This window comes from Camellia sinensis, chromosome 8 (genome assembly GCF_055761805.1).
Source record: "Camellia sinensis isolate YWXY chromosome 8, ASM5576180v1, whole genome shotgun sequence".
In the NCBI taxonomy this organism is placed as follows: Eukaryota; Viridiplantae; Streptophyta; class Magnoliopsida; order Ericales; family Theaceae; genus Camellia; species Camellia sinensis.
Genome location: NC_138968.1, coordinates 130,188,103 through 130,215,274, shown reverse-complemented (window position 1 = coordinate 130,215,274; position 27,172 = coordinate 130,188,103). Strand labels below are relative to the sequence as shown.

General features: G+C 34.1%; 2 protein-coding genes across 2 annotated transcripts; both read left to right on the top strand.

The window, feature by feature from the left end:
• The first annotated feature begins 16,132 nt into the window (after window positions 1-16,132).
• Window positions 16,133-17,286, top strand: LOC114284129 (uncharacterized). Its single transcript, XM_082885500.1, has 3 exons — window positions 16,133-16,238; window positions 16,439-16,845; window positions 16,945-17,286. Exons 1-3 carry the CDS (start codon window positions 16,133-16,135, stop codon window positions 17,284-17,286), a joined length of 855 nt encoding a protein of 284 aa, XP_082741626.1.
• A 1,595-nt stretch (window positions 17,287-18,881) lies between these two features.
• Window positions 18,882-25,167, top strand: LOC114284125 (reticulon-like protein B8). Its single transcript, XM_028227013.2, has 6 exons — window positions 18,882-19,099; window positions 21,836-22,029; window positions 22,115-22,295; window positions 22,402-22,543; window positions 23,016-23,085; window positions 24,791-25,167. Exons 2-6 carry the CDS (start codon window positions 21,846-21,848, stop codon window positions 24,961-24,963), a joined length of 750 nt encoding a protein of 249 aa, XP_028082814.2. The 5' UTR covers window positions 18,882-19,099; window positions 21,836-21,845; the 3' UTR covers window positions 24,964-25,167.
• Window positions 25,168-27,172: the final 2,005 nt, after the last annotated feature.

The window sequence follows — 27,172 nt, the reverse complement described above, 5'->3', positions numbered from 1 at the left end:
TTGTTGATAATTTGTTGTTGCTATTGATGATGATGATGATGATGATGATGATGAAACATTTGCAATTGATTAAAAAAAATATTTGGACAGATCTGTTCACTTTTGAACAGATAGATTTCAACAGATAGGGAACATTAGGACATGTTTTAAACAGATAGAGAGAAATTCACAGATTTTAAGTAGATAGAGGGAGAAATCCATGGATTTTGAACATATAGTGAAAAAAATTGAATAGAGAGGTAAAAAATTTGAGCAATAGGGGAAAAAATTGAATAGATAGAATTTTTTTGAACGGATAGAAAAAAAATTGAACAAATAATTAACAAAAGTCGACTGATAAAAAAAAGAGAAAATTATTTATAAGTCCTATTAGGGAGACTTATGCTACATATAGTCCTACTAAAAAACTTATGTTCCCATAAGTCCTGTGTGAAATTTGTTGACACATTTACCCACAATATTAGTTGTTAATATCATAAATAATGGTAAAACCATATATAGGAAATTGAATGTTACCATAGATTAAGTTTGCGAAACGTAACGTGACACCTACATAAACATAACGTAACGTGACCATATCAGATGGGACATTACATAAACGTATCGTGACACCGTAACGTGACACCTACATAAACGTAACGTAACGTGTCACGTTCCGTTTCGCAAACTTACTAGGTTTTTGATTTTTTAAATTGAATGTGAAAATGTTACTTATTCGTGTATTTTGAAATTCACATTCATATAGATATAATCTATGGTAACATTCAGTTTCCTATTAGGAAACTGAATGTTACCATAGATTAAGTTTGCGAAACGTAACATGACACCTACATAAATGTAATGTAACGTGGCCATATCAGATGGGACATTACATAAACGTAACGTGATGTGACACTTATATAAACATAACGTAACATGACACCTACATAAACGTAACGTGTCACGTTACGTTTCGCAAATAGGATCTTGTGGAATACATTCTTATCTACATAGGACTTGAGACTCTATAAGAAATTACGCAGAATTTAACATAGCATAAATGTCCGAAATAGGACTTATAAATAAGTCTTCCTAAAAAAAAAGAAGTCACATATAAATCAAGAGGTAAAATTAAAAATAAAATGTTCTTCAAAACAAATAAAATGACTTTTCACCAAATTATTATATAAAAGGTGAACCTTTTGTTGAAAAAAGGGTGTTTTATAACGCTTATTTTGGGCCAACTTTGAGCCCAAAATTGAGTGGGCCCCAAACGTCTTTTGGGATGGGTCCGAAGAGGTGAAGTGTTCTTTGTCGTGTGGCAAGTCACACGGTGAAGACGGTTCGTCAAAACCATTTATGAGTGAATGGGAACATGACGTCGTTTTCGGGTTCGTGGAATAGGAAATTTAAGGAAGTAAATGTGAGTTTCTTTGGAAAGGGTTGTCCCACATTGAAACTTTAAGAGAGATCATTTGTGTATATAAGCTCTAGCCTACAATACTTGGGTTGGGCCCCAAGGGGCACCCCAAGTTTGTAGAAGGGAGGAATTATGGACAAAATAAACCTTAGCCCAAACCACCACACACGCGCGCACGCCGCCGCCCGTTCGGTTGAGCCGTGGTGGGTCGGGTCGGTTTTAATATTAACTTTTTGGACAAAAATTCTTTTAAATTTTTTCAAAAATTAATTGCGGAAAAATTTAATTAAATTCAAATTTGAATTTAATTTGTGTCCTAAATTCTTTCCTTATTTAGTCCTTGACAAAACAGATTCAATTTTCAAACAAGTATTAACTTCCGTAACTGTCTAGCAGTTCCAAATTGTTTTCCAGACAGATTCAAACTGCTGGGCAGTTATCTGTCCGAAAAACTGCCACAGTTTGAAACCAAATCTGTTTGTTTGAGTTTTGCACCTGTCTAGTTTGAATTCATACCTTTTAAGGTTTGAATTCATACCTGTTTGGCCTTATAAATACATACCATATTTCAACATTTTACAGATCCAAAAATCAGTCTGCTTTTATGCCTTTGCTGTTCAAATTTTGCTCTAGTGCATTTATTCTTCATATATTAGTTTTAGATTAAATAATCAGAGAGTTAGAACACAGGTTTGGTTCGCCGCACAATTTGTTTTGGAGTGTTACTACAAATTGGTTAAGATTATTGTATCCTAGGAGATAGACGCCACTCAACCGTAAGCACCGTAGCGGGGCGAATCTGTCTTAAGGACAGAGTGTTACACTTTTGACTTGGTCTTTTGATTTTTAAATTCGGTTCAACAAAATAAATTGTGTAAGTTTTATTTTATTTTGTTTGGGTTTGTTTCTATTTATTTCATTTACACAGAAGATTGTTCCAACAATCTTAAGACAGATTCGAATTATTTTGTTTACAGAATTTTTCGTTTGTTTCCTTTTCTCTTTCTTCTTTTAAGAAAATTATTTTCTATAGATTTACAAAATAATATTCTGGTTAGAAAAACAAATAGTGATTTTATACTATTTGACAGATAGTAGTAATATACTGTCTATTTTCTTTGACAACTAGTAGTACGATACTGGTGTCATTAACAATTCAGAATATATTTTTGTGAAATTTTTTTTTCAGAAATTAATTTTGGGTTTTAGAAATTATTTTCTGAGTTTTCATTACTTAAAATTCTATTTTAATATTTTAATTATTGAAGTGTTACAGAAATTAATTTTCTGTGTGGAATTAATTTGGTTAAATAAAATTTTATTTTATTTCTAAATTAATTGAAAAAATAAAAGTCATTTTCTTATTTCTTTTATTTTACAGAATTTAATTTCCTGTGTGGAATTAATTTGGTTGAATAAAATTTTATTTTATTTTATTTCTAAATTAATTGAAAAATAAAAGTTACATTCTTGTTTATTTTATTTTTTACAGAATTTAATTCTGTGAATTTGGTTTAATTTTCTGTATAGTGCAAATTCTAATTATAATTTTGTTTTATAAATTAGAATTGATGGCTACTGAAACTAATGCCCAAACAAGTACTACTATGGTGGCTACAATGGCGCCAACCCCCTCTCCTGTTGTAACAGTACCGGTAAATCACGGTGAAAAGCCAGAGAAGTTCTCAGAAACTGACTTTAAAAGATGGTAACAGAAAATGTTGTTCTATCTGACAACTCTGAACCTGGCTCGTTTCCTCAATGAAAATGCTTCTATCTTGAAAGAGGATGAAACCGACCGGCAAGTGGTTGCTGTGGTTGGTGCTCGGAAACATGCCGATTTCCTTTGCTGGAACTACATCTTGAACGGACTTGACAACACATTATACAACGTCTACAGTCCTATCAAGACAGCAAAGGAACTTTGGGAGTCTTTGGAGAAAAAATACAAAACGGAAGATTCTGGCCTAAAGAAATTTGTGGTAGGCAGATTCCTGGATTTTGTAATGGTTGATTCAAAAACTGTGATCAATCAAGTTCAAAATTTCCAACTCATTCTGCATGACATCCATGCAGAAGGCATGTCTCTCAGTGAATCCTTTTCCAAGTTGCAGCCTTAATTGAAAAATTACCAAAAGGCTGGAAGGAATTCAAAAACTACCTCAAACACAAGCACAAAGAAATTTCTATGGAAGAATTAATTGTGCGTTAGAGGATTGAGAAGGACAACCGCAATTTTGAAAAGCGGGCTGATAAGCATCCTATGGAGTCTAAGGCAAATGTGGTGGAAGATGCTTTAAAAACCAAGAAACGAAAGTCTTCTGGAGAAAGTTCATCACAAGGCTCTAAAGGGGGAGAAAATAAAAAGTACAAGTTTAATGAAAAATGTTACATCTGTGACAAAGAGGGACATCGGGCGAAAGATTGCCGTAGCAAAGGCAAAAGCAAAAGAAGAACAAGTAAGAAGCCTGCTCAAGCCCATATGACCGAAGTGGACAATATTTCCAATGGTATAGATGATATCAATCTTTCTGCAGTTGTTTCCGAGACAAATCTTGTCGGAAATCCTAAAGAATGGTGGGTGGACACTGGTGCTACTCGCCATATTTGTGTCGATAAAAAGATGTTCACATCTTATTCTACAGTGGACAATGGTGAACAACTTTTTATGGGCAACTCTTTAACTTCCAAAGTTGAAGGACAAGGAAAGATTGTACTCAAGATGACATCTGGAAAGGAACTCACTCTCAACAATGTGTTGCATGTACTGGACATTCGTAAGAATCTTGTTTCCGGATCTTTGTTGAGTAAGAATGGGTTTAGGCTAGTATGTGAGAGTGATAAATTTGTTCTTACTAAGAATGAGATATATGTAGGAAAATGTTACATGTCTGATGGCCTTTTCAAGTTAAATGTAATGACCGTTGTACCCTCAGTTATTAATAATCATACATCTTCTTTTTACTTGCTTGAGTCTTCAAATTTAGGGCATGGTAGACTAGGACATGTTAATTATGAATCTTTGCGTAGATTAATTAATATGGAATGTTTACCTAAATTTGACATTGATTCAAATTATAAATGTGAAATTTGCGTTGAGGCAAAATTATCTAAAACTCATTTTCATTCAATTGAAAGAAGTACGGAACCACTTGAATTAATTCATAGTGACATTTGTGATTTTAAATCAATTCAAACTAGAGGTGGGAAAAAATATTTTATCACTTTTATAGATGACTATACTAGATATCGTTATGTTTATTTAGTTCGAACCAATGATGAAGCTTTGGAAACTTTCATTCAATATAAGAATGAAGTTAAAAATCAACTTGGTAAAAAAATCAAGAAAATAAGAAGTGATAGAGGTGGTGAATATGAATCACCTTTTGGTGAGTTTTGTAAAGAACATGGAATAATTCATCAAACCACTACTCCTTACTTACCTCAGCAAAATGGAATTGCTGAAAGGAAAAATAAGACTTTAAAAGAAATGATGAATGCCATGTTAATAAGTTCTGGATTACCTCAGAACTTGTGGGGGGAAGCAATACTTTCTGCTACTTATATTTTAAATAAAGTACCCCGAAAGAAAGTGAATCAAACACCTTATGAATTGTGGTATGGAAGAGTACCATCCTAAAAATACTTAAAAGTGTGGGGGTGTTTGGCTAAAGTGTCTATTCCTAGTCTTAAAAAGACTAAGATAGGTCCTAAGACCATTGATTGCATTGTTATTGGTTATGCCAAGAATAGTAGTGTATATCGGTTTTTGATTTATAAATCAGAACATACCGAAATGCATGTAAATACTATTATTGAGTCTCGGAATGCATCTTTCTTTGAACATGTGTTTCCAAATAAGATTGGACAAGAGACTAGTAATAAGAAAAGATATTTTGATGCTATTACTAGTAATGATCAAGAACAAGATCAAGAGCAAGAGTAAGAGCAAGAGCAAGATCAAAATGAGGAAGAAGAACCTAGGCGTAGTAAACGTTCTAGAACCACAAAATCTTTTGGTTCAGATTTCCTAACCTTTTTGTTAGAAAATAAGCCTTTAACTTTTAAAGAGGCTATGTCCAGTCCTAAAGCTCCTTTATGGAAAGAAGCTCTCAACAGTGAATTTGAATCCATCTTGCAAAATCACACTTGGGAATTGGTGGATTTGCCACCAGGTTGTAAACCTCTTGGGTACAAGTGGATTTTTAAAAGGAAATTGAAAGCAGATGGATCAATTGACAAACACAAAGCAAGACTTGTGGTCAAAGGATTTAGACAAAAAGAAGGTCTTGATTACTTTGACACATACTCACCGGTTGCTAGAATAACATCCATTAGAATGCTAATTGCTATTGCATCTCTATACAATCTAGAAATTCATCAAATGGATGTGAAAACCGCTTTCTTAAATGGTGAGTTAAATGAAGAAATTTACATGGAATAACCAGAAGGTTTTTCTGTTCCAGGAAAAGAAAAGAAAGTGTGTAAATTGGTTAAATCATTATATGGTTTAAAACAAGCGCCAAAGTAATGACATGAGAAATTTGACAAAGCAATGATGTCAAATGGATTTAAAATTAATGAGTGTGACAAATGTGTTTATATTAAAAACATAGAGAAAGGTTATGTCATTGTATGTCTTTATGTAGATGATATGCTCATCATAAGTAGTAATAATGATATGATTAAAACTACCAAAAAAATGTTGAATAAACATTTTGACATGAAGGACATGGGCATTGCTGATGTAATTCTTGGTATAAAAATTACCAAAATATCAGAAGGATATGTTTTGTCACAATCTCATTACTTTGAGAAAATACTTGACAAATTCAACAAAGATGATGATCATCTTGCTAGAACTCCTGTAGATGTTAATTTGTATCTTTCTAAGAATGTACAGGAAAATATTTCTCAATTAGAGTATGCCCAAATTATTGGAAACTTAATGTACTTGATGAACTGTACTCGCCCAGATATAGCTTATGCAGTAAGTAAATTAAGTAGATATACGAGTAACCCAAGAGTAGAACACTGGAAAGCAATTATAAGGGTTCTAAGATATCTCCGATTTACTCGTAACATTGGGCTTAATTTTACTAGATATCCAACAGTACTTGAAGGATACTGTGATGCAAATTGGATATCGGATACTAGAGACTCGAAGTTCACCAGTGGGTATGTCTTTACTCTTGGTGGTGCGGCTGTATCTTGGAAATCTTCCAAACAGACTTGTATTGCTAGGTCTACTATAGAATCAGAATTCATAGCTTTAGACAAAGCAAGGGAAGAAGCAGAATGGCTTCGCCACTTCCTAGAAGATATTCCAATATGGCCAAAACCGGTGCCTGCTACATGCATACATTGCGATAGTCAATCTGCAATAGGTAGAGTACAGAGTCATATGTATAACGGTAAGTTTCGACATATTCGTCGTCGACATAATACCATAAGACAACTACTCTCTAATGGAATTATTTCCATTGAATATGTGAAGTCTAAAGACAACATAGCGGATCCACTAACCAAAGGGTTAGCAAGAGAGTTAGTTGAGAATTCATCGAGGGGAATGGGACTAAAGCCTATTAAATAAGAGTTACCACAACGGCAACCCAACGTAGTTGACTGGAGATCCTAAGATCTAGGTTCAGAGGGACAACCGAGTTGTGAATGACTCAGAAGGATCACTGGGGAGTCTAACTCCTACCCATTTCTTTGATGAAATAATGATGTTTGCAGCTGTAGACGCGCCCCGAGGGCTTTATGCAGTGCTACTACAGTTCGGACTCAAATGTCACGGTTCTTAATCTTATTTCACAATGTGCAATGTGAGATTGATAAATCACCAAAGAGTCCAAATCTGGCAAATCGTTTTGGAAAACTGATTTTTGTAAAGAAGTGCCAAACATGGACTGCTTTGCCAGATACAGAGTCGCAACCTAAATATTTTATTTTAGGGGGAATTTAGGAAACCCTGACTCGTGCCTAAGGCCACGTGTCCGTCATCACCAAAGTTGCCTCGGCTTGGGAACTTGGGTATGATAGGGGAAGGTCATCTATGAGCACTCCCGCTTACCCGATCAAAGATCGGCCTGTACTAAACATGATATTTTATTTTTGAAAACACATGCGTTCTTATTCCGATTAATTAGCTAGAATTACTATGTGATGCGCGCAACTAGATCGCCTAATTTGGAACAAAGCATTGCATATCCGTTTGTTTGGAAAATGGTTTGAAGTTTGCTACTCGTAAGCAGGCTAAAATGTGGATTTAATGAATTGTTCCAATTCAAGTAATCTAACCTTCACCCACATGCATTCAGGCAGTTATATCACATAAGCAATTAGCCTCATGGCAAGCATGCTGTCATGTTAACATTCACATACATGCGAGATGCTAAAGCATAAACACTCACAGTGTACTCCAAGCCAAAACAAAAAACATGTTAGTAATCAATGTATGATCCAAGTCCATGTTAAGATGGCTAATGCATCACATACAAAATGCAACTAGAATAGGCTCGGCTAGTCTAAAATGGCATGTGAGATGCGACAATTCGGTACATGTATTCAACTTAGAACTGAAATACAATGTAGTTAGTATGATGCGCCGAGCCCGGTGTATGTAATACAGATGAATGATGCAAACATGCATAGCATAAGGATGCTAATTGAAACGTGCCCTAGAACTAACTATCGTAAGCGGTTAAGTAAAAAGAAGAAAGAAGTGGAGGTTGGAAGACATGCATCACACACACGCACACTTATTACACAACTGCGCCCTCTCGACGGAGGGATCGAAAGAATAACACAAATTACATAATTAACTAACTAACAAGATAATTAATTATTACACAACACTTAACTAATTAAGCAAATCAATTAAGCTATGAAAACAGTAAAAATAGCCTCGGGAAGAGGGATGCATGTGTGCTCGGACGGCTTCGCTCGGAAATCCATCACTATGTCACATGTTGCTTCTGTTTACACTGCCCTGTACCTCTGAAAACTGTGCCAACTTCTGTGACACTTCTGAACTAGCTTGGGGACTTTCTGAGAGTCCATCGGCCAAGAGATAGAGCCATCGGCCATGGGAAATTGATCATCGACCAAATGTAAAGCTCTCGGCCAACAATGTTTAGCCGATCGGCACTGAAAGTAGCCGACCGGCCATTTTTTCCTGCAGAATGCTGTGTTGCTGCAGCAAAGGACAAACAGAGCATGGCAATACATTTACAAGGCAATGTTTGCACGACCACCCTCCTTATCATGTTTGAGACTCAAAGGAGTGTAGTCCTCGACCCTCGGACTATCAATCACGCATTTCAATACATGATGGCCAAAGGAGCCGAGTGTGCAATTTATGTCAAATTAAATGCACACAACACATAAGGGGCCCCAACCTCTATCATGCTTGATCAAGAGGTAAGGGATGAAAACATGCAAGCAAAACTAATGCAACATGAAGCATGTCAAGGACAATGCCATACAAGGCTAATGGTAATAAGCATGCCAAATGCAATGCAACCTAAACAAGCATGCAAACATGCAAGGCATGTGGCAACATTCGAGGATAGGCAAGCATGTAACAATATGTGGGGCAATCATGCAACAACATGCAAGGGACAATACATGCAAACATGCAAAGCAACTTAACAAAAGGGGCATGCCAAATGCGATATAACTCAAGCATGCAACAACATGCAATAGGCCAAGTATGCAACAACATGCAAGGCAAGCATGCAACAACAACATGCGGAGATGGTCTTAAACCAAAATGGATAGCTCTCAAATAGGTCCAAATCAATGGCCAAAATGATGCGACAAAGGCATGAAATACACATATAAACATGCATGCTAATGGTCCATTACCTTAAGCATTGTAGAGTAACTTTTAAGAACGCTTAAAGGGAGACAAATATGGATATTAGGCAAACATGTTAAGCTCTGGAATCATGTTAGGAGAGGTGCCAAACCGACCAAAGTACACGAGCAAAGCATGCAAGAAAGCTTAAAGCTTGAAACTAGCCTAAGGGTTCAAACCAAGGCTATACAAAGCAAGCCCCAAAGGGCCAAGAGGACCTAAAACAGTCCTAAGGCAGGTCCAAACAAGACCAACAGCAAGCTCGAAACTAGCCAACACAAGCTAGAACACAACGCCAAAACATGAGGCATGCAAGGCTACCAAAGAGGGTGTTACACTACACCTATCAAAACCAAACATGGCATGATTTAAACAATGAAAAACAGAGTTATGGCATGTTAAAGTAAGTCCAAAAACTCACTTAGATGGCATCCCAAAGATCTAAGCATGATGGCATACACAATGACACATTCATGAGGCATAAAACACAAACCCTTCAAAACATTAAATGAGTGACAAATGCAAGTATATGAGCATACTATATGGACTGAAATAACATAACAAGTGATTCCAAATCATTGAAATGAGCCAAGTAAAGCATGCTAGTGACTTGGTCACTCAAAGCTAACAAGCTAAAATGCATGGTGGCTATACAAAGCATGGCATATATGGTCAAAACAACTCAAATCAGAGTTTAAGCATGTTACAACAAGACTAAAAGCTTCATGGAGTCAAGCCAAAATCATGCTAGAAACATGGCTTAAAGCATGATGCATGTTAAGACAAATCATGGGATTACAAGACAAGTACATGAAGCATGCATGGTATGTTTAAACCAACTTAAAACAGTGCTATATAATTGCAAAACAAAGCTTAATATATACTGAAATGAAGCTAAAACAAGCTAAGCATACAAGCTACCAACATAAGCCATTTATGCAAGTTTTCACGACAACAAGGAGAGGGGGGATGGCCCTCTCCTATTTAAGACACCAAAACCACCAAAACCACCTTTCTACCACTAAAAATCCTCTGGATTTCAGTGGTGGAAAGGTCATACAAAGCTCAAAGTAAGGGCCAAAAGGGATGGCCTAAAACAAGGCCTAACAAGGCCTTAAAGGGGGTAAACAACCCCAAAACCTCAAAATGACCTTAAACAAAGTTCAAAAGAAAGTAAAAACAGAACTTTTATCAGTTAATAGCTAAGCTTAAAACAATAAGCAAGAAGGGCTAAAAGTCTAAGCAAGAAAGGGGTATCTAAAGCAAGAATGCTCACCCTTGAAGAACACTTTCAAGAACACAACACCAACACCTTTCTCTGATCAAAACCACTCCAAGAACCCTAACAACAACTCCTTAGAACCTCAGCAACCAAGGATGGTGTAATGCTAGGTGTTTGTGTGCAATAATGTGAACAAAACTCACTTTGGGTCACAAATACACACACAAATGATAGAGATAGGGAGATATAGAGATAGAGAGAGATACAACTTTCTAACCCTAATTTCAGAACCCCTGGAAAGGGAGAGGAGGCTCTCCTTTTATAGAAAACCAATTTTGCAAAGCTTCTTGGAGAAGCTAAGCAAGGCTCAAATCCCTCCATACACGTGTATGGAGAGGGGGGAATTGTGCGTGCTAGCTGGCACAAAATCTCTGCCAAAAGCAGATGGAAAGAGGTCGGCCGGAAGATATCGCCGATTGACCAACAAAAGTGGCCGACCGACTAAATACATTACCGATCGGCCAACACTCTTGGCCGATGGCAAGAAAAAGGGGCCGATGGTTTCGAGCCTTGGCCGATGGGTTGAGGGGATGGCTAACAAGCCACCCTCTTCCCTTAAAAGCAAAAACACAAGCCTTTGGTCCACAACCAAGCACAAGACAGACAAGTTGAGAGATCTTAAGGCAAGGCGCACGGCCGAGACCTCCGGGAACTCAAAACGAACATGAGCATAGATGATCATCTAGTGTTCAGACGATGACGTCCAAGCCTTGAGGACGGTCAAAAATGGGGTGTCCAGCAGCGTTTGAGGTTAAGTAAAATTTTAATGATTTTTATATCTAGGTAAACCTAGTGGAGTATGGCAGGTTACTCTTCATAAGCATCACCTATGTGAGTGTGACATGGGCCGGTTCTGTGAGATTTGTGAAGGGCTACAATTCTCTAGAGTACTCATGAAAGACCAGGTTGTTCAGGGCCAAAATGAACACAATAGTGAGAACTAAACTGTGTCTGGGAATATACTGTGTGAGTTCTATTGTCTTGGTTTACACAAACAGCTGAACAGTTCAAGACATCATGTTCACTGGTTAGCTAGTAAATTCGATAGTGTCTCACAAGGGAAGGTTCAAAGCCAAAAGCTATCTATCCTTTGCAGAATATTTCCAATTTCTATACTCTCTGTATTTAGATCATGTTGTTGCATTTTCTTTTCGTCAAATTCCATTCATGTGGGGGATTGTTGGAAAAAGGGTGTTTTATAAGGCTTATTTTGGGCCAACTTTGAGCCCAAAATTGATTGGGCCCCAAACGTCTTTTGGGGTGGGTCCGAAGAGGTGAAGTGTTACTTGCCGCGTGGCAAGTCACACGGTGAAGACGGTTCATCAAAACTATTTATGAGTGAATGGGAATATGACGTTGTTTTCGGGTTCATCAAATAGGAAATTTAAGGAAGTAAATGTGGGTTTCTTTGGAAAGGGTTATCCCACATTGAAACTTTAAGAGAGATTATTTGTGTATATAAGCTATAGCCTACAATACTTGGGTTGGGCCCCAAGGGGCACCCCAAGTTTGTAGAAGGGAGGAGTTATGGACAAAGTAAACCTTAGCCTAAACCACCACACACGCGTGCGCGCCGCCGTCCGTTCGTCCGGCCGAGCCGAGCCTAGCGTGGGTGTGGGTGGTGGGTCGGGTCGGTTCTAATATTAATTTTTTGGACAAAAATTCGTTTGAATTTTTTCAAAAATTAATTGCAGGAAAATTTAATTAAATTCAAATTTGAATTTAATTTGAGTATTAAATTCTTTCCTTATTCAGTCCATGACAAAACTGATTCCATTTTCAAACAGGTATTAACTTCCGTAACTGTCCAGCAGTTCCAAACTGTTTTCCAGACAGATTCAAACTGCTGGGCAGTTATCTGTCCGAAAAACTGCCACAGTTTGAAACCGAATCTGTTTGTTTGAGTTTTGCACCTGTCTAGTTTGAATTCATACCTTTTAAGGTTTAAATTCATACCTGTTTGGCCCTATAAATACGCACCATATTTCAGCATTTTACAGATCCGAAAATCAGTCTGCTTTTATGCCTTTGCTGTCCAGATTTTGCTCTAGTGCATTTATTCTTCATATATTAGTTTTAGATTAAATAATCAGAGAGTTAGAATACAGGTTTGGTTCGCCGAACAATTTGTTTTGGAGTGTTACTACAAATTGGTTAAGATCATTGTATCCTGGGAGATAGACGCCACTCAACCGTAAGCACCGTAGCGGGGCGAATTTGTCTTAAGGACAGAGTGTCATACACTCAACTTGGTCTTTTGATTTTTAAATTCGGTTCAACAAAATAAATTGTGTAAGTTTTATTTTATTTTGTTTGGCTTTGTTTCTATTTATTTCATTTGCACAGAAGATTGTTCCAACACCTTTCACCAACAAAAAAATATCTACATGACCTAATACGTCATACCTTCTTTAACTTAGATTTTTTAACAATTTTCTCTAAATTGTTTATATTTTCATGAAATTGTAATTATTTTATATTGTTAACATTTTTTTTTGTAATTTTCGTTTAATAACAAGGATTTATGAGTGAAATATGAATTTAATATTCAATAAAATTATAGCACACATCCTTCTAATCCCAAACAAATTTAGTGTAGGCTTTTATTCGAATGGCTCTGAAATCTAGATTCATGGCCCATTTATGTATTATTTGACGATCCGGTAAGCAGTTAAACATGCTTATGCTTTTTTTTTCTTTTTTTTTTCTCCCATTTTTTTTTGAAGTAAAGAAGCATGCAACACGTTTTTAAGAAGAACTCGAAAATTGAGCAAATGAGATGTGTTTTCTATTCCAAAAATGTTAACGATAAAAAAATTCAACAAATGTCTTGCATAGGTGTGAGACCTATATGAGACTCATATTGTGTAGGTCTCACACTCATGTCAGACATTTGGTAAAATTTTTGATAAATTTTTTGATATCTCTAGCATTACTTTTTTTATTTAGCATCATTCACTTGTACTGGACATAAATTCACTTACTTTTATAAAAGAATAATTATTTCAAATTATTTATATCTTAATAAATATTTTCTTTTAAAATAAAAGTTCACTAGGCTTGGTTTGGGATATACTATATAAGTATACTTTTTATCTTTTTGGGCCACATCACCTCTATACTTTATTGCACATCTTTTCGTAAAAAAATAAAAAATACACTTATTTAGATCATCCGAAACAAGTGTTATATAATTTTTTTAAAGAAAAATAATTGATCACCGAATATTAGATGTTTGACTATGCTTGAATTACGTGGCACCTCCAAATTCAAAAAAGACCCACACGTTTCAATCATCCAAACCAATCGGACGATCGACCGAATGACCTTTCGGATGATCAGCGTCATTCTTGTCAGTTGAGATTGTCACTCTTGATTAGTCAAACAACTTTTTGAATGATTGATGTGTCAATCGACATTTGTTCAAATGATCAATGTCACTCTTATCAACCGTAACTGTTAATTATCATGCATAATTGAACTAGTGTATGAAGCCCACACAACTTTGGGACAACTGCGACAAACACAGTAACACCTCTCACCTCATTTGGACAATGAACCCAATTGAATAGAGATAGCATTACTATTTTTAAAGTTTGTATACCATTATTCTCAAGGATGGATCTAGGGGGGACTGGGGGTGGTCGCACCTCCGAAAATTTGAAAAATATCATATATTATATTAGAAATTTTAAAATAATTTAAAATTATAGAAGTTCGCACCCCCAAATTTTTTATAGATAATTTCAAAATTATATAGAGTAGCCCCCTAATTTTTTAAACTATTTGGAATTTTTTTTAATTAGTTAACATATATAATAATCTATTTTAAATTTCATGTATATGTATTTTTTAAATTAAGTCAAGATGAAAGCAAAATTTTAGAAACTTTAGTAGGTCAAAGTGTAAAATATGAAATTTTTACAAATATATAAACTATAATAGGCTTGCTGGAGAAGCTTGTTTAAACAAAACGCACTAAGATTAAAAAAAAGAAAAGAAAACAACTGAGAGACTTGTTGCGAAAGAAAGAGGAGCAGAGAGACGAGGGAAGAAATGGAGAAGCTTTGTTGTTAGACTGTCTGTTGGTGGTCCGGTGGAGGCTTCGTCGGATCTGTCGGCGTGGACGGTGGAACCGTAGACTCTCACTAGTAAGTTATTTGATATCCCTTCAATGTGATTATTCTGCTTTTAGACTGAATATTGTGATTATGATTTTAAATTGAATAATGTGATTATTTTTCTTTTAATTTGTTATTGGTTGTTAACTTGTTATTGGTGCGATGAATATCTGATAATTGTTATCGGTACAATTATTAACTAAATATTGTGATTTTTTTTTTTTGAATACTATGATTTATTGTAAATGGTAAGTACTGTGTGATTTCTTAATAATTGAATAGGCTTTTAGGTTATGATTTGTTGATTTCCTCTAAGAATTTGGATACAAATCTAAATGTTATTTTGTGCTGCCATATATTTTATGACTTTTAGGAATATGATAGGATTGTGCTAGCATATAAGATTCTGAAAGTTTTTTTTTAGAGTCTATTTACATTGAAAATATAGTGCAATAATAATAATAATTATTCTTAATTGCTTTCAAGTTGTTGAATGATAATTATTGAAAGTTAAGTTAATCATGGCAAACAAAAAAATCGATTCCTTCTTTAAGAAAAGAGGTTTTGAAAATATCGTTCAAAGTTCCACCAATAATGTTGAAACTTCAACTCCTCTGGAACAACGTCCTTCTAAACTTCTAAGAGTCGAACTAAAGAAGTTGATACATCTTCTTTGGTGAAGGATCCAGGGTTGCGTCAACAAATATGGGATTGCTCGGTATCTGAACGTGATGAGATCAGACGTACTTATATAAAATCCGGGCCATATTAGCCCAAGGCTTCGAACAATCAACCTTTTGAAACTGATAAGAATGGACGCCGTTTTGTAGATTCTTGGTATAAATTATTTCCGGATTGGTTGGAATACTCTCAAACAAAAAATCGCGCGTTTTGCTTTCCATGTTTTCTTTTTACTAAGCCAACTGGACGCCCTAGATCTAGTGCTTTTATGATGGAGGGATTTTCTTCTTGGAAGAAAGTCAATGAAGGGAAGAATTGTCCTCTGTTATCGCATATAGGGAAGCATCCTAACTCATCGCAAAGAGTTGCTGTCAAATGTTATTGTGATTTAACAAATCAAGCGCAACATATTGAGGCAATTGTTAAAAAACAAACTTCCATACAAATTGCTAGAAATCGTTTGCGGTTAAAGACCTCGCTAGATGTGATTAAATGGTTTAACATTCCAAGCCTGTGCTTTTAGAGGTCGCGATGAACGCCATGAATCTAATAACCGAAGGAATGTTATTGAGTTGATAAAGCTCTTGGCTTCTTATAATGAGGATGTGGCAGCAGTGGTTTTGGAAAATGCTCCTCAAAATGCTTCCTATCATTACCATGAGATTCAAAAGCAGATTCTTAGTACTTTCTCTGATAAGATACAAAAATTCATTCGTGAGGAGATTAATGATGGGATTTTTTGCATTCTACTTGATGAATCTGAAGATGAATAAAAAAGAGAGCAAATGGAAATTGTTTTGAGATTTGTTGATAAATATGGTTTTATAAAAGATACCACGTCAGCAACTTCGAAAGAAGAAATTTGTGTTGTCCTTTCTCGTCATAACCTTGGTATGGAAAATATTCGTGGTTAGGGATATGATGGTGCCAGCAACATGTCTGGAGAATGAACTGGGTTGTAGGCTCTATTTTGTGCTGAGTGTCCATTCGCATATTATGTTAATTGCTTTGCTCATCGGCTCTAATTAGCTTTAGTAAGAGCATCTAAACAGGTTATATCTGTTAATCAATTTTCTCTTACTTGACTCAAGCAATTAATATAGTTGGCTCATCTTGTAAAAGACATGATCAATTAAGAGCTACTCAAGCTGCAGATATTGTTGAAATGCTTGCCATTGATGATGAATTCGAGTCTGGTAAAGTAAAAAATCAGATTGGAACATTGAAACGGGTTAAAGATACTCGATGGGGTTCTCATTTGGGTTCCATTTGTAGTTTGATAAACATGTTCAGTGCTACTTGTGCAGTCCTAAGAAACATAATTAATGATGAAAGCAAATTGAATCAACGAGCTGAGGCAAATGGAGTTTATGATTCCATTACATCTTTTGGGTTTGTCTTTAACTTACATCTTAGGAGGGATATCATGGGGATTACTGATGATTTTTGTCAAGCTTTGCAAAGTAAATCTCAAGATATATTAAATGCAATGCATTTGGTATCTACAACGAAGATACTTATTAAAAAATTTAGAGAATATGGATGGGTTCTATTATTGGAGAAAATTAAATTATTTTCTAATGATTATGGTATACAGATTCCTGATATGAACTGTCCTTATAAAGGAGGCCGAGGTCGGTCTCGTTCTGAAAGAGATCAGCTCACCGTGGAACATCATTTTCAAGTTGATATTTTTATGGTTACAGTTGATTCTCAGTTACAAGAATTAAACAATAGGTTTAAGGAAGATGTAATGGAATTGCTTGTTCTTAACTCAGTTTTGGATCCTAGGAATGGTTATAGATCATTCAAAATTGAGGATATTTGCAATCTTGCAAATAAATTTTATCCTATGGATTTCACCGAGCTAGAAAAATTGCATTTGAAGTATCAGTTGGAAAACTATAAACTTGATATTTCCATACTTCCCGAGTTTTAGAAGTTGTCAACCATTTCTGAGTTGTGTAATGTTGGCAAAAACAAAAAAGTCAACAAGTTATCCTCTTGTTGATAGATTGATCCGTCTTGTGTTGACTTTACCTGTTTCAACTGCTACATCAAAACATGCATTTTCAGCTATGAAACTCGTTAAGTCTAAATTGCGCAATAGGATGGAAAATGGTTTTCTGGCTAGTTACTTGATTACGTATATTGAAAAAGACATTGCTCGAGAGTTTGATGTAGACTATATCATTCATGCTTTTGATATTATGAAAGAGCGTTGAGCTCAATTGAAGATGTCTAATTTTAGTAAATAAATGCATGTAAAAATAGTTACTACTTTTTGTAAGTGAATATAGAAAAAAATAGCGTGTATCTATTAGTACCCTATGAATTATTTTAGACCCTTCAATTTTTAACCTTTTTCTTATTACAATAATAACCTCAAATAAAATTACTAAAAAAGACATCATTAATTTTGGGACACCCCATCTCACAATTAAACTCACACACCCATTACATCATGAATTAGGGTTTATGAGAACACCCACTATCATCACCACCCATCCATCTTCTCCAAATCTTATCTTCAAAACTTATTCACTCTCAAAACCTTGAAAACCCTTTGTCGCAATATTCCGGCGGTAACGGTAGTAACCATTTAAATACCTACACTTCTCTAGCAATGATAATGAGTGGAAGTTTTTTCGACAATCACAACTCCATGAGACGAGAGAAGTACAACAATAAAAGTTCAAAGGAGGTTCATAACTCTGATGGTGTTCTTAACTCAGAAGAGATTGGTCTTGTAAGGGTAAGTTTCTTAAAAAAATGACAAAAATAATAAAATCTGTTTTGTCATTTTTTCGGAATTGATCTCCCAAACATATGACCAAAATTCGAGAACACAGGGCCAAACATTGTTTATTTGTTCGGGAACTAGTAATCGAACATTGTTTATTTGTTCGGGAACTGATAATCGAACATTAATCACCGAAGAAAAGGATGAGGAGAGAGAGAGATGAGAGGAGAGAGAGAGAGAGAGAGAGAGAGAGAGAGAGAGAGAGAGAGAGAGAGCATACCAACTATGACAATGGTTAAATTGAAGAAAATGATGATGCGACAAAGACAATAATTACACTTCGCTCTTCTTTTTTTTTCGTGGGTTTTATTAGGGTTTTTGGAAGAGAGAATTTTTTGGGGTGTGTGGGTGTGCATTCAATTGAATGAGTGAAATATTTTCACAATAATAATTTTGGTATTATTTAAGAGGAGAAAAGAAATTTTAAAGGTTTCAAAATTTATAAGTGGTGGTTCAAAAAAATGAGGAGTCCAAAATAATAGATAGAATGCTAATAGCATCACTCAAAAAATATTCTTAATTATATGATCATCTTTTTATACTTAATTATACTAATAAGGAATATATAATACAATATTTTATGGTAACAATTTTTTTCATGTTAATAGGAATTAATATTAAACTTCAAATTCTTGATCCGTCCTGATTTGTTCTTATTTTTATTTTTATTGTTTGAAAACAGGGTCAACCTAGGGTAAAAGTTTATAAAGACAAGCATAAAGTATAAAGTTGAATGGGCCCAGAGGCGGCCCGGATAAGGGTCAATCAGATGTCATACGCACCTCATTCATGTTTTTTTGTCTGCAGTTTTGATACTGTTCTCCGTCTCCGTCTCTCTGTCTCCCCCTCCCCCCTTCTTCGATTCATCCAAAGAGAGCTTTCAAACTATCTAGACCCAATACAGATTGCCTTGCATTTCTCTCCAGAAATCCAATCCTTTGCCTGTCTAGTCAGTGCTCTCTCTCTCTCCCCGTAGTTTGTGATAATTTGCTTGTAAATTTCAGTTTTGTCTGTGCATTTATTTGTGGGTATTAGTGTTGCAAAAGAGGTGTTTTAAGATTCATCATGGTATGAATTTTGTGGGCTGTTTTTGGGTTCACTCCTGTTGATATCATTTGTTGGGTAGTTTTGGGTACTGGGTTGTTTAGTTATTCTAAATTTTTTTGGAGTTGAGATATATGGTTTCATTTATGGTTTAAATTGATTTCAACTAGAGTTTCCATATCCTCTCTCTATTTCTCCATTTCATTTAGTGATTGCAGTTAATTTGTGAAATTATGGTTTCTGGTTTTTTATTTTTTTTTAATAATAATTTTTGGAAATTTTTTGCAGTCCTGGATTTGAAATATATGGGTAGATTTAGGTTTAAATTGATTTCAACCGGAGTTTTGCTTTTCTCTCACGTTGTACCCATTTAGTTTATCTTTCTTTGTGAATTTTAGTTTCATCTGTGCACTTGTGTGATATTAGTTCTTCAAAAGAAGTACCTAAGATTAATCATGGTTTGAGTTTCATGTGGTACTTTTGGGTTTTCTTCTGTTAATGTTTGTTAATTTGTGAACTTTTGGCTGCTGGGTTATCTGATTCATGATAGAAGGATGAAATAGATTTCAACTAGAGTTTTTTTTTTTTTTTTAAATGTTTGGTTTGATACTAGAATCTGGATCTATTTATATTCCTTGTTTATATGTTCTTTTCTTTTGTGTTTATGAAGATTGGATGTGTTGCTTAAAGTTGTTCAAGTGGATTTATATCCATTAACTTGATTGTGAGTGCTATTGGTGAACTTGTGTTCACAGATTAATGTGATTGCCCCAAGTTGGGTTTCTTCAAAGATAAAAAGGTGAAAAACAACCTGCTTAGGTTTGCTTTTGAACATAGTTGTCAAATCGGGATTCGAATCGTGAATCGAAATGGTATTGTACCAAATCGCGAATCGAATCGAATCGTGAATCGTAAAGATTCGGTCACCTTTTTTTAATTATATAGAAAATATATCTACACACTTAGATATTAAATATATCTAATAAATATGAAATATTTAGACACAAATCGCTAAAAATATTGTTTTAAATGATGATCATGTGGTTTAAGTAAGAAGTTAACATTGATTCCAATGTTTACCACTTCACCTTTTTCCCTTTTAGATACTATTTATTATCAATTGTTCTTAATGAAGAAAGCAAACGAAGACAAACTTTCAATTTCCAAGTAACAATAACTCAAAAACAATGTTTTTAACTTTTTACAAGGTTAAAAAACCAAAATCTTCGAACTTTTTCAAAAATCTCACTTGATGCCTTCAAAAAATTCGTTTTGTAAATGCAAGTATTTAGATAAAATTGAATATGTAAGCCTAGAATATTGTAGAGAGAGAAAGTTCTTTTTTTTTTTTTTCTCCCGCTAAAGTTTGTGTATTTGAGAGTAAATAGGGAGGAAGAGAAAGTCAAAAGATGACATATAGTAATCTTAGAGACCTTAAAAAGGTTGTATGAACCCTTTTCCAACAATAAAAACTCAAAAAAGAAAGCCAAATATCGATTTTAGTGAATTGAATTGATTCACGATTCACCGATTCGATTCGCCGATTCACCGATTCACCTACGATTCATAGCTATTTGCGATTCACACAACCTGTTCGAATCGATTACCTACTGAATTGAATCGAATCGTACGATTCGAATCGCGAATCGTACGATTCTAATAACAGAGCTTTTGAACAATCTATATACAATATTTCATTGTGGTGTTGTGCACTGCCGTTATGGTCTTGAACTAAAACCCTTAGAGTCCGTTTGTTTTGGGATACAAGGGGAAGGGGATGGGATTGGATTAGGATGAATGTGGGGTCTATTAATATTAAGTTTGTTTGCAAAATGAGGAAGGGAATTCACAATACCTTGGGATTATGATAGGCCTCCATGGATTGGATTAGTAGTTTCCCTTAGGAGATGGTATTAAAAAAATAATCCCTTAGGATTAGAGGGAGATTTACTATTTTGCCCTCTATTATCCTATCTAATTTATTTGCTCTACTCGATTAGTATGGTCTTTTCTCTTCTTTTTTTTTTATTATTATTTATTATTCCGCCATTTTTTCCTCCACCAATCTTTATATCTAAATAATTTAATATAAAAATAATTTTTAATTTAAAAATATAATAGTATAATAATAATTTTACCAAAAAATATAATTTATGAAATATAATAGTACCAAAAAAATATATATTTATGAAATATAATTTTTAATATTAAAATATAATTTTAACGTTAATAAAATATATTTTTAATATTAAAATATGTAATGCATTAATTAGTTGGTATAAACCCAAATTTGATAGTAATGCAATAAGGGTATTTGTGGAATTTTACATGGTTAATCCCATTCCTATCTCTCAAAATAAATAAGAATTATTGCTGGTCCACTGGTTATCAAATAAACATAATTTTTTTTAGTCTTCTCACTAGCAGTCTCCTCACTAAGAATTCTATCACTAACAATCTCATCCAACCTACCTCTGAGAGCAAACGGGCCCTTAGATTTAGTCAATGAGCATAGCGGTTTCAAGAATTCAATGGTTCTTTATCTTTTGTTTTGTTTTGTTTTGTGTGTGTCCTTTCAAATGACCATTTCGAAGCTTTAAAGTTCACTCTGTAATGATTGCTTCACTGTCCTTTTTTTAAGATTGGGAACAATGCCTGAGGGAATAACTGCTGAGAGTCTTTTGAACAACATCAAGGAAACACTCGCTGAAGGTGTTTCCAACAAGAAATCTGTCTCTTTTGCTGAGGAAGAGATATCAAAATCGGTCACTACTCAGTTCAATAAATTGTTTGGGCGCCAGAAGCCAGTCCACAATCTTTTGGGTGGTGGAAAATGTAGGACCTTTAATGCCTTATGTTTATTTTTTTTTCTTTTCACCATCTTGTTCGCTCTTATTAGCTCTCAGTTTTCAATCTGTAGCTGCTGATGTGCTATTATGGAGGAACAAGAAGATTTCTGCAGGTGTTTTAGGTGCTGTTACAGTTGTCTGGGTTCTCTTTGAATGGCTTAATTACCATTTTCTCTCTCTCGTATGCTTTGCTTTGGGGCTTGGCCTGCTAGCTCAGTTTCTTTGGTCAAATGGTTCAGGTTTATTAAACAGGTGATTCCGCTACATGCAGTATCTGTGCTCTCAAATTCTCTTGATTTTGTTGTATGCTTTTGTGTTTAAACACCAAACTTATAGCAATGTTTCTCTTTGGTAACAGGTCTCAATCTAAACCCCCTCGTCTTGTTCTACCTGATGAATTATTTGTCAACTTTGCCAAGTCAATTGGTGCCGAGGTTAACCAAGGTTTGGGGTTTCTTCAAGATTTGGCATGTGGAGGAAATGTTAAGCAGTTTCTAGCTGTATGTTTGAATACATCAATTTTCTTTATTTTCTTTGCTTTTCCCTGTCATGCATATGCTTGCAAACCGTTTGATTTGCCCTCTAACCTATTTATATTGTTGAAATTTGCTACTCCAAATTCTGGAACACCACACATGAGGATGCTTGGTTAAAACATGGAATTATTTACCATCTATTTTTCCCTTTACTATCATAGTTTATTCTTCAAATCTGGTCTCTTCTCAACTTCTTACAACTGTATATGTAGTGTGGAAAGCCCTGTTTATGTTGTTTGGTAGATTTTTCTTCTCTTTCATTTCCAAAATTTAATACTAATCATGCAAATTTATTTGCTTTAAAATATTTATCTCAGCTTAAAGTTTCTTTACCAAACTTGCAGTGTTTTCATGATGTTAAGATATCAATGTTATGTTTATTATTACAAGAGTGTCATCTTTAAATAACTGAATTGACCCTGGGAAATCCCTCCAGGTTTTAGCAAGCTTGTGGGCTGCTGCTGTGATTGGAAGCTGGTGCAACTTTTTGACTGTCATGTATATTGGTGAGACATCGTGCTATTTTCTGTGAAATTAGTTTGTTATGAAATAAGCTCTAGACTGGTTACTGGATGTGCACTTGATAGCATGCTTAAGCATTTGCAATCAGTTGGTGAAACCCTCAGAATATTTTGTATATGTTATGGGGGATGGGATCAAATTGGGGAATAAATTGTGTTTAAATAAGTCAGCAGGCTTCATCAATACCAAGGTTTTAAAAATGGGTAGCAACCGTTATATAACACCATTACATAATGGTTGCGGTAGTTTCTGTCACCCGTTACGGCCGTTATAGTGGTGGGACCAAAATTTACAACGGTAACGTCCACCATTGTTAGGTAAAAAGGTTGTAATGGCCGTTGTTTTCAACAGATTTGTATATAAGAACACTTTTTATCATTTTTCTTTTTTTAAGTAGTTGAAGTCATAGAAAAGATGCATAGAACTTGTGTAGAAATCTTAGATCTACATACTTTGAGTGTTTAATCTTCAAGTTCTAGAAGATTTGATTGCTATCAAGGTTAAATGAGCTTAGTTCTATGTTCTTTTCAATTGTTCATTATTTTTGTTTTTTGATCAACAAAGTTGCATTACTTTCTCACTTGATTGTTAACTTATATCTATGGTTTTAGGTTAAATTTGTTCACAAAACTTGGATGTCTTCTCATGTACTATTACATTAGTATGTTGGCATTTGTATTATGAACTTATGTTTATGAGTATAATTTTTAATATTACCTTCATGATTTTATTTTATTTTTGTTCATAGAAAGGGGAAACTTCCATAAGTAAAATTAGTTAAAGTAAAAAAAAAAAAAAAAAAAAAATTAGACACATTCAAAAAAATGAAAAATCTTCATAGCAATTTACGTCATGTGTAACCAAAAAAAAAAAGAAAAATTACATATATCTTGTCATGTTTAAAAACTGAAGAAAATTCACTAAAAAAAATCATTTTGAACCCCACTACATATGATTCTGAAATAAAAATATCTCTTGGTAAGTTTTCTCATATTTGTGTGAAGAAATAAAAAATTCATAGCTCTGGTTGCCACCACCATTATGCTACGGTCGTTATACCCCACAACCACATCGTTGCCACCGTTACGCTCTGGTTGAAGGTAAGAATACATTATGACAGGTTATAATAGAATGGATTGGATTATTTCAGTAGGATGTTAGGCATCTGGGTGTGATCTCTGATAGAGGGCTAGCTTCGATTTTCCTAGCCCCTGTGGAAGAGAGATTTGGCTTCGCGGTACTTAAAAACCTTGATCAATACTCAACCTCTTCACTGGAAAATGCAAGGAAATTTCAATGAACCTGATCTGAGAAGCTGGAAAAATTCAAACTTTATTCATTGCCTGAATTCCTGTTTGAATTTCTGGAAATAAGGTAGGTTGAACCTTGTTCAAGTTTACTCGTGAACTTTCATGTGTTAAGTTGTGATTCATTATTATAGAAGCTTAGATGAACAATGGGTAGAATCTAGTGACGGTCCTTTAAGTTGTTTTGTCTTCATGATAAAAATAGGAGATTATAGGCTAAAACCTTGCTTGTTTTCTGCATTTTTCTTTTGTTGTCTTGGGTATCACATTTATTTGATGCTGTTATTATTTAACTACCATTGAGCTATTATGTAGCACCAAACATAGCCTTAACTATTATGGTTTATTTATTTATTAATTTATTCTGTTTTTGGGTTGTTAGGTTTTGTTGCATTTCACACGCTGCCAGTTCTATATGAGAGGTATGAAGACCAAGTTGATGGCTTTGTATACAGTGTGCTCGACCAGCTTCAGCACCAATATCGAAAGGTGGATGCCAGTGTCCTCAGCAAAATTCCCAAAGGAAAGCTTGATAAAGGAAAGAAGCACGAGTAGATAATTGTTATTTTTTATGCAGATATATACCCTATACAACCTGGATAGATCTCCAACAAATTCAGTTTGTGGGTTTGAGCTGCAAGTAGTTATTTTTCTATGTTATGTGCAAAAATATTAAAGACTATGATTTCTTGTGCTAAAAGCAGCATGTTGTCCCTATTATTCCTAATAATTTCTCAAATGCAATATTCTGGTATCTTATTCTTTGGGTAGGCTTGAATTTGGTTATTCAATCCCAAATGCAACTCGTGTCTTAGTTGATGTTTTTGTTGGTACACTAGTTAGTGTTTGTAGCAACTTGATATGGGATCCATTTAACACCGTGTCTAGTTGGTTGGTATACTATTGTAAAACTGTAGGAGGGTATTGACCAGCCTGTGGTGATCTGGTGTGATTAGAGAAAACCCTATTCCTACTTGTTGGGGAGTTAGACATGAGCGGCCTTGATGGCCCTGCAAACCAGATGTAAGCGGCCTAGATGGTCCCCATAAATGTGAAGAATTTGCAGGCCCTCTCACGAGACGGGTTAAGTCATAATTTGACTTTAGCTTCACTGACTGCTTACTTGAACTGTAGAATTTGAATTTGAAGGTCAGTTGAGCTCTTTTGGAGACGCAAGAAATAAGTTATTTATTAGTTTATTTGAATCATATATTACTTTTTTTATTTTTTTTATGTCTTTTTGTAATAAATAAAAAAGACAGCTTATAAATTATACTCAAAACAAAACACATTTGTTGGTTCTCTCTATCTATAACAATTTAACTGTTGGATTTGAATAAGAAGAGCAAATCCTTCTCTCCTACTCTGCTCAGTGGCAAAATCATACTAGTGTACAGCTTTTAGAGGAGGATTAGCAAATTCTAATTCTAATTTAAATCGAAAAGTTTTTGTTTTTTTTGAGGTGAAGAAACAGGTTTTGGAACTGATATATATATATATATATATATATATATATGTATTTTCAATCTGAATAATGGAAATAATAGTAAAATTTTACGATATTCGTGAGTGAATGTTCTATTTGGTTCACTGAAATGAGGTGTAATAGAATAATTATTTCTTATGTTTTCCTAAAAAATGATCATTCTTATACGATGATGAATGATAATTCTATTTGAAATATATTTTTTATTATTTGTTTAGTTAACTAAACATGAAACTAAATATTTTAATGAAATTTTATTGTACTTTATTTTAGTGAACTGAATACTACTTTTAGCACTGCAAATGATGAGTGCTAAGATGCTATTAGGTCAACCTAACTAATTAAGTAGTGTTTGTTTGAGCGCGAAGAAAATTGGGGTATAGATTAATAATTTAGACATAGAATTTGTATGCCACATAGAATCTAGCTAATTATTTACAGTCGGTTTGGTATAAAATAAATAAAAAATAAAAAATAATTAGTTGAGAAAAGAAAATAAATGATTTTATTTTTTATTACCATGTTTGGATGGAAAAGAAAGTAAAGATAGTAAGAAAGGGATATGACTAAGATTTTTTTTTCCTTTTGCATTTTAAGGACAATTTCAGGGGTCTTTCGGGAAGTCAAAAAAAAAAAAAAAAAAAAAAAATCAACTTTTAACTTTTTATTCATTTTGCGTCACATTACCTATCACATTTTTTACCTATAAAAAGACAAAATGGACTAAAAAAGTCAAAAAATTAACGTTTACCAACTTCTCAAAACACCACTCAGTATTATAATTTTTTTTATTCAATTAATTTGTTTCTCAAAAATTTTCACCGTTAGGGAGGTTACATAAAGCTATTGTTAGGCTTTGATTGTTCAATTTAAAATTTGATGTGATATTTTTTTAATTTGTAATTAATCTCATATTGATTGACAAAAAATATATCATCACTTTCAGTGGAAAATAAAATAAACAAATATGAGTTTTTTTATTTTTTATTTTTAAACAATTTCACATTATTTACATCAATTCTTTCCTAATTGCTAAACCGAAGTATACTCTTCACTTTTTGTCATTTTTTATCAAATCATCTCATTCAAATCAATAGACTCTTTTCATTTGTCTGACAAACTTTTGATTTGTTTTGTACAGTAGATTATTTAAGTAATGTTTAGTTAATTGAAGTGAAAGAGAATGTAATGATTATTCTATTAAAATATTAATTTTCATATTTAGTTAATTAAAAAAATAATTGACAAAATCATTACAAATAGAATTATCATTTACCA

Bases quoted from the DNA above. Each gene is read 5' to 3' on its own strand.
- LOC114284125 (XM_028227013.2), top strand. From the start codon at position 21,846: ATGCCTGAGGGAATAACTGCTGAGAGTCTTTTGAACAACATCAAGGAA. The intron at 22,296-22,401 runs GTGATTCCGCTA...CTTTGGTAACAG, and splicing joins GGTTCAGGTTTATTAAACAG to GTCTCAATCTAAACCCCCTC. The intron at 22,544-23,015 runs GTATGTTTGAAT...AAATCCCTCCAG, and splicing joins ATGTTAAGCAGTTTCTAGCT to GTTTTAGCAAGCTTGTGGGC.
- LOC114284129 (XM_082885500.1), top strand. From the start codon at position 16,133: ATGGAAATTGTTTTGAGATTTGTTGATAAATATGGTTTTATAAAAGAT. The intron at 16,239-16,438 runs GTATGGAAAATA...ACTTGACTCAAG, and splicing joins CCTTTCTCGTCATAACCTTG to CAATTAATATAGTTGGCTCA. The intron at 16,846-16,944 runs GTATCTACAACG...TATGGTATACAG, and splicing joins TATTAAATGCAATGCATTTG to ATTCCTGATATGAACTGTCC.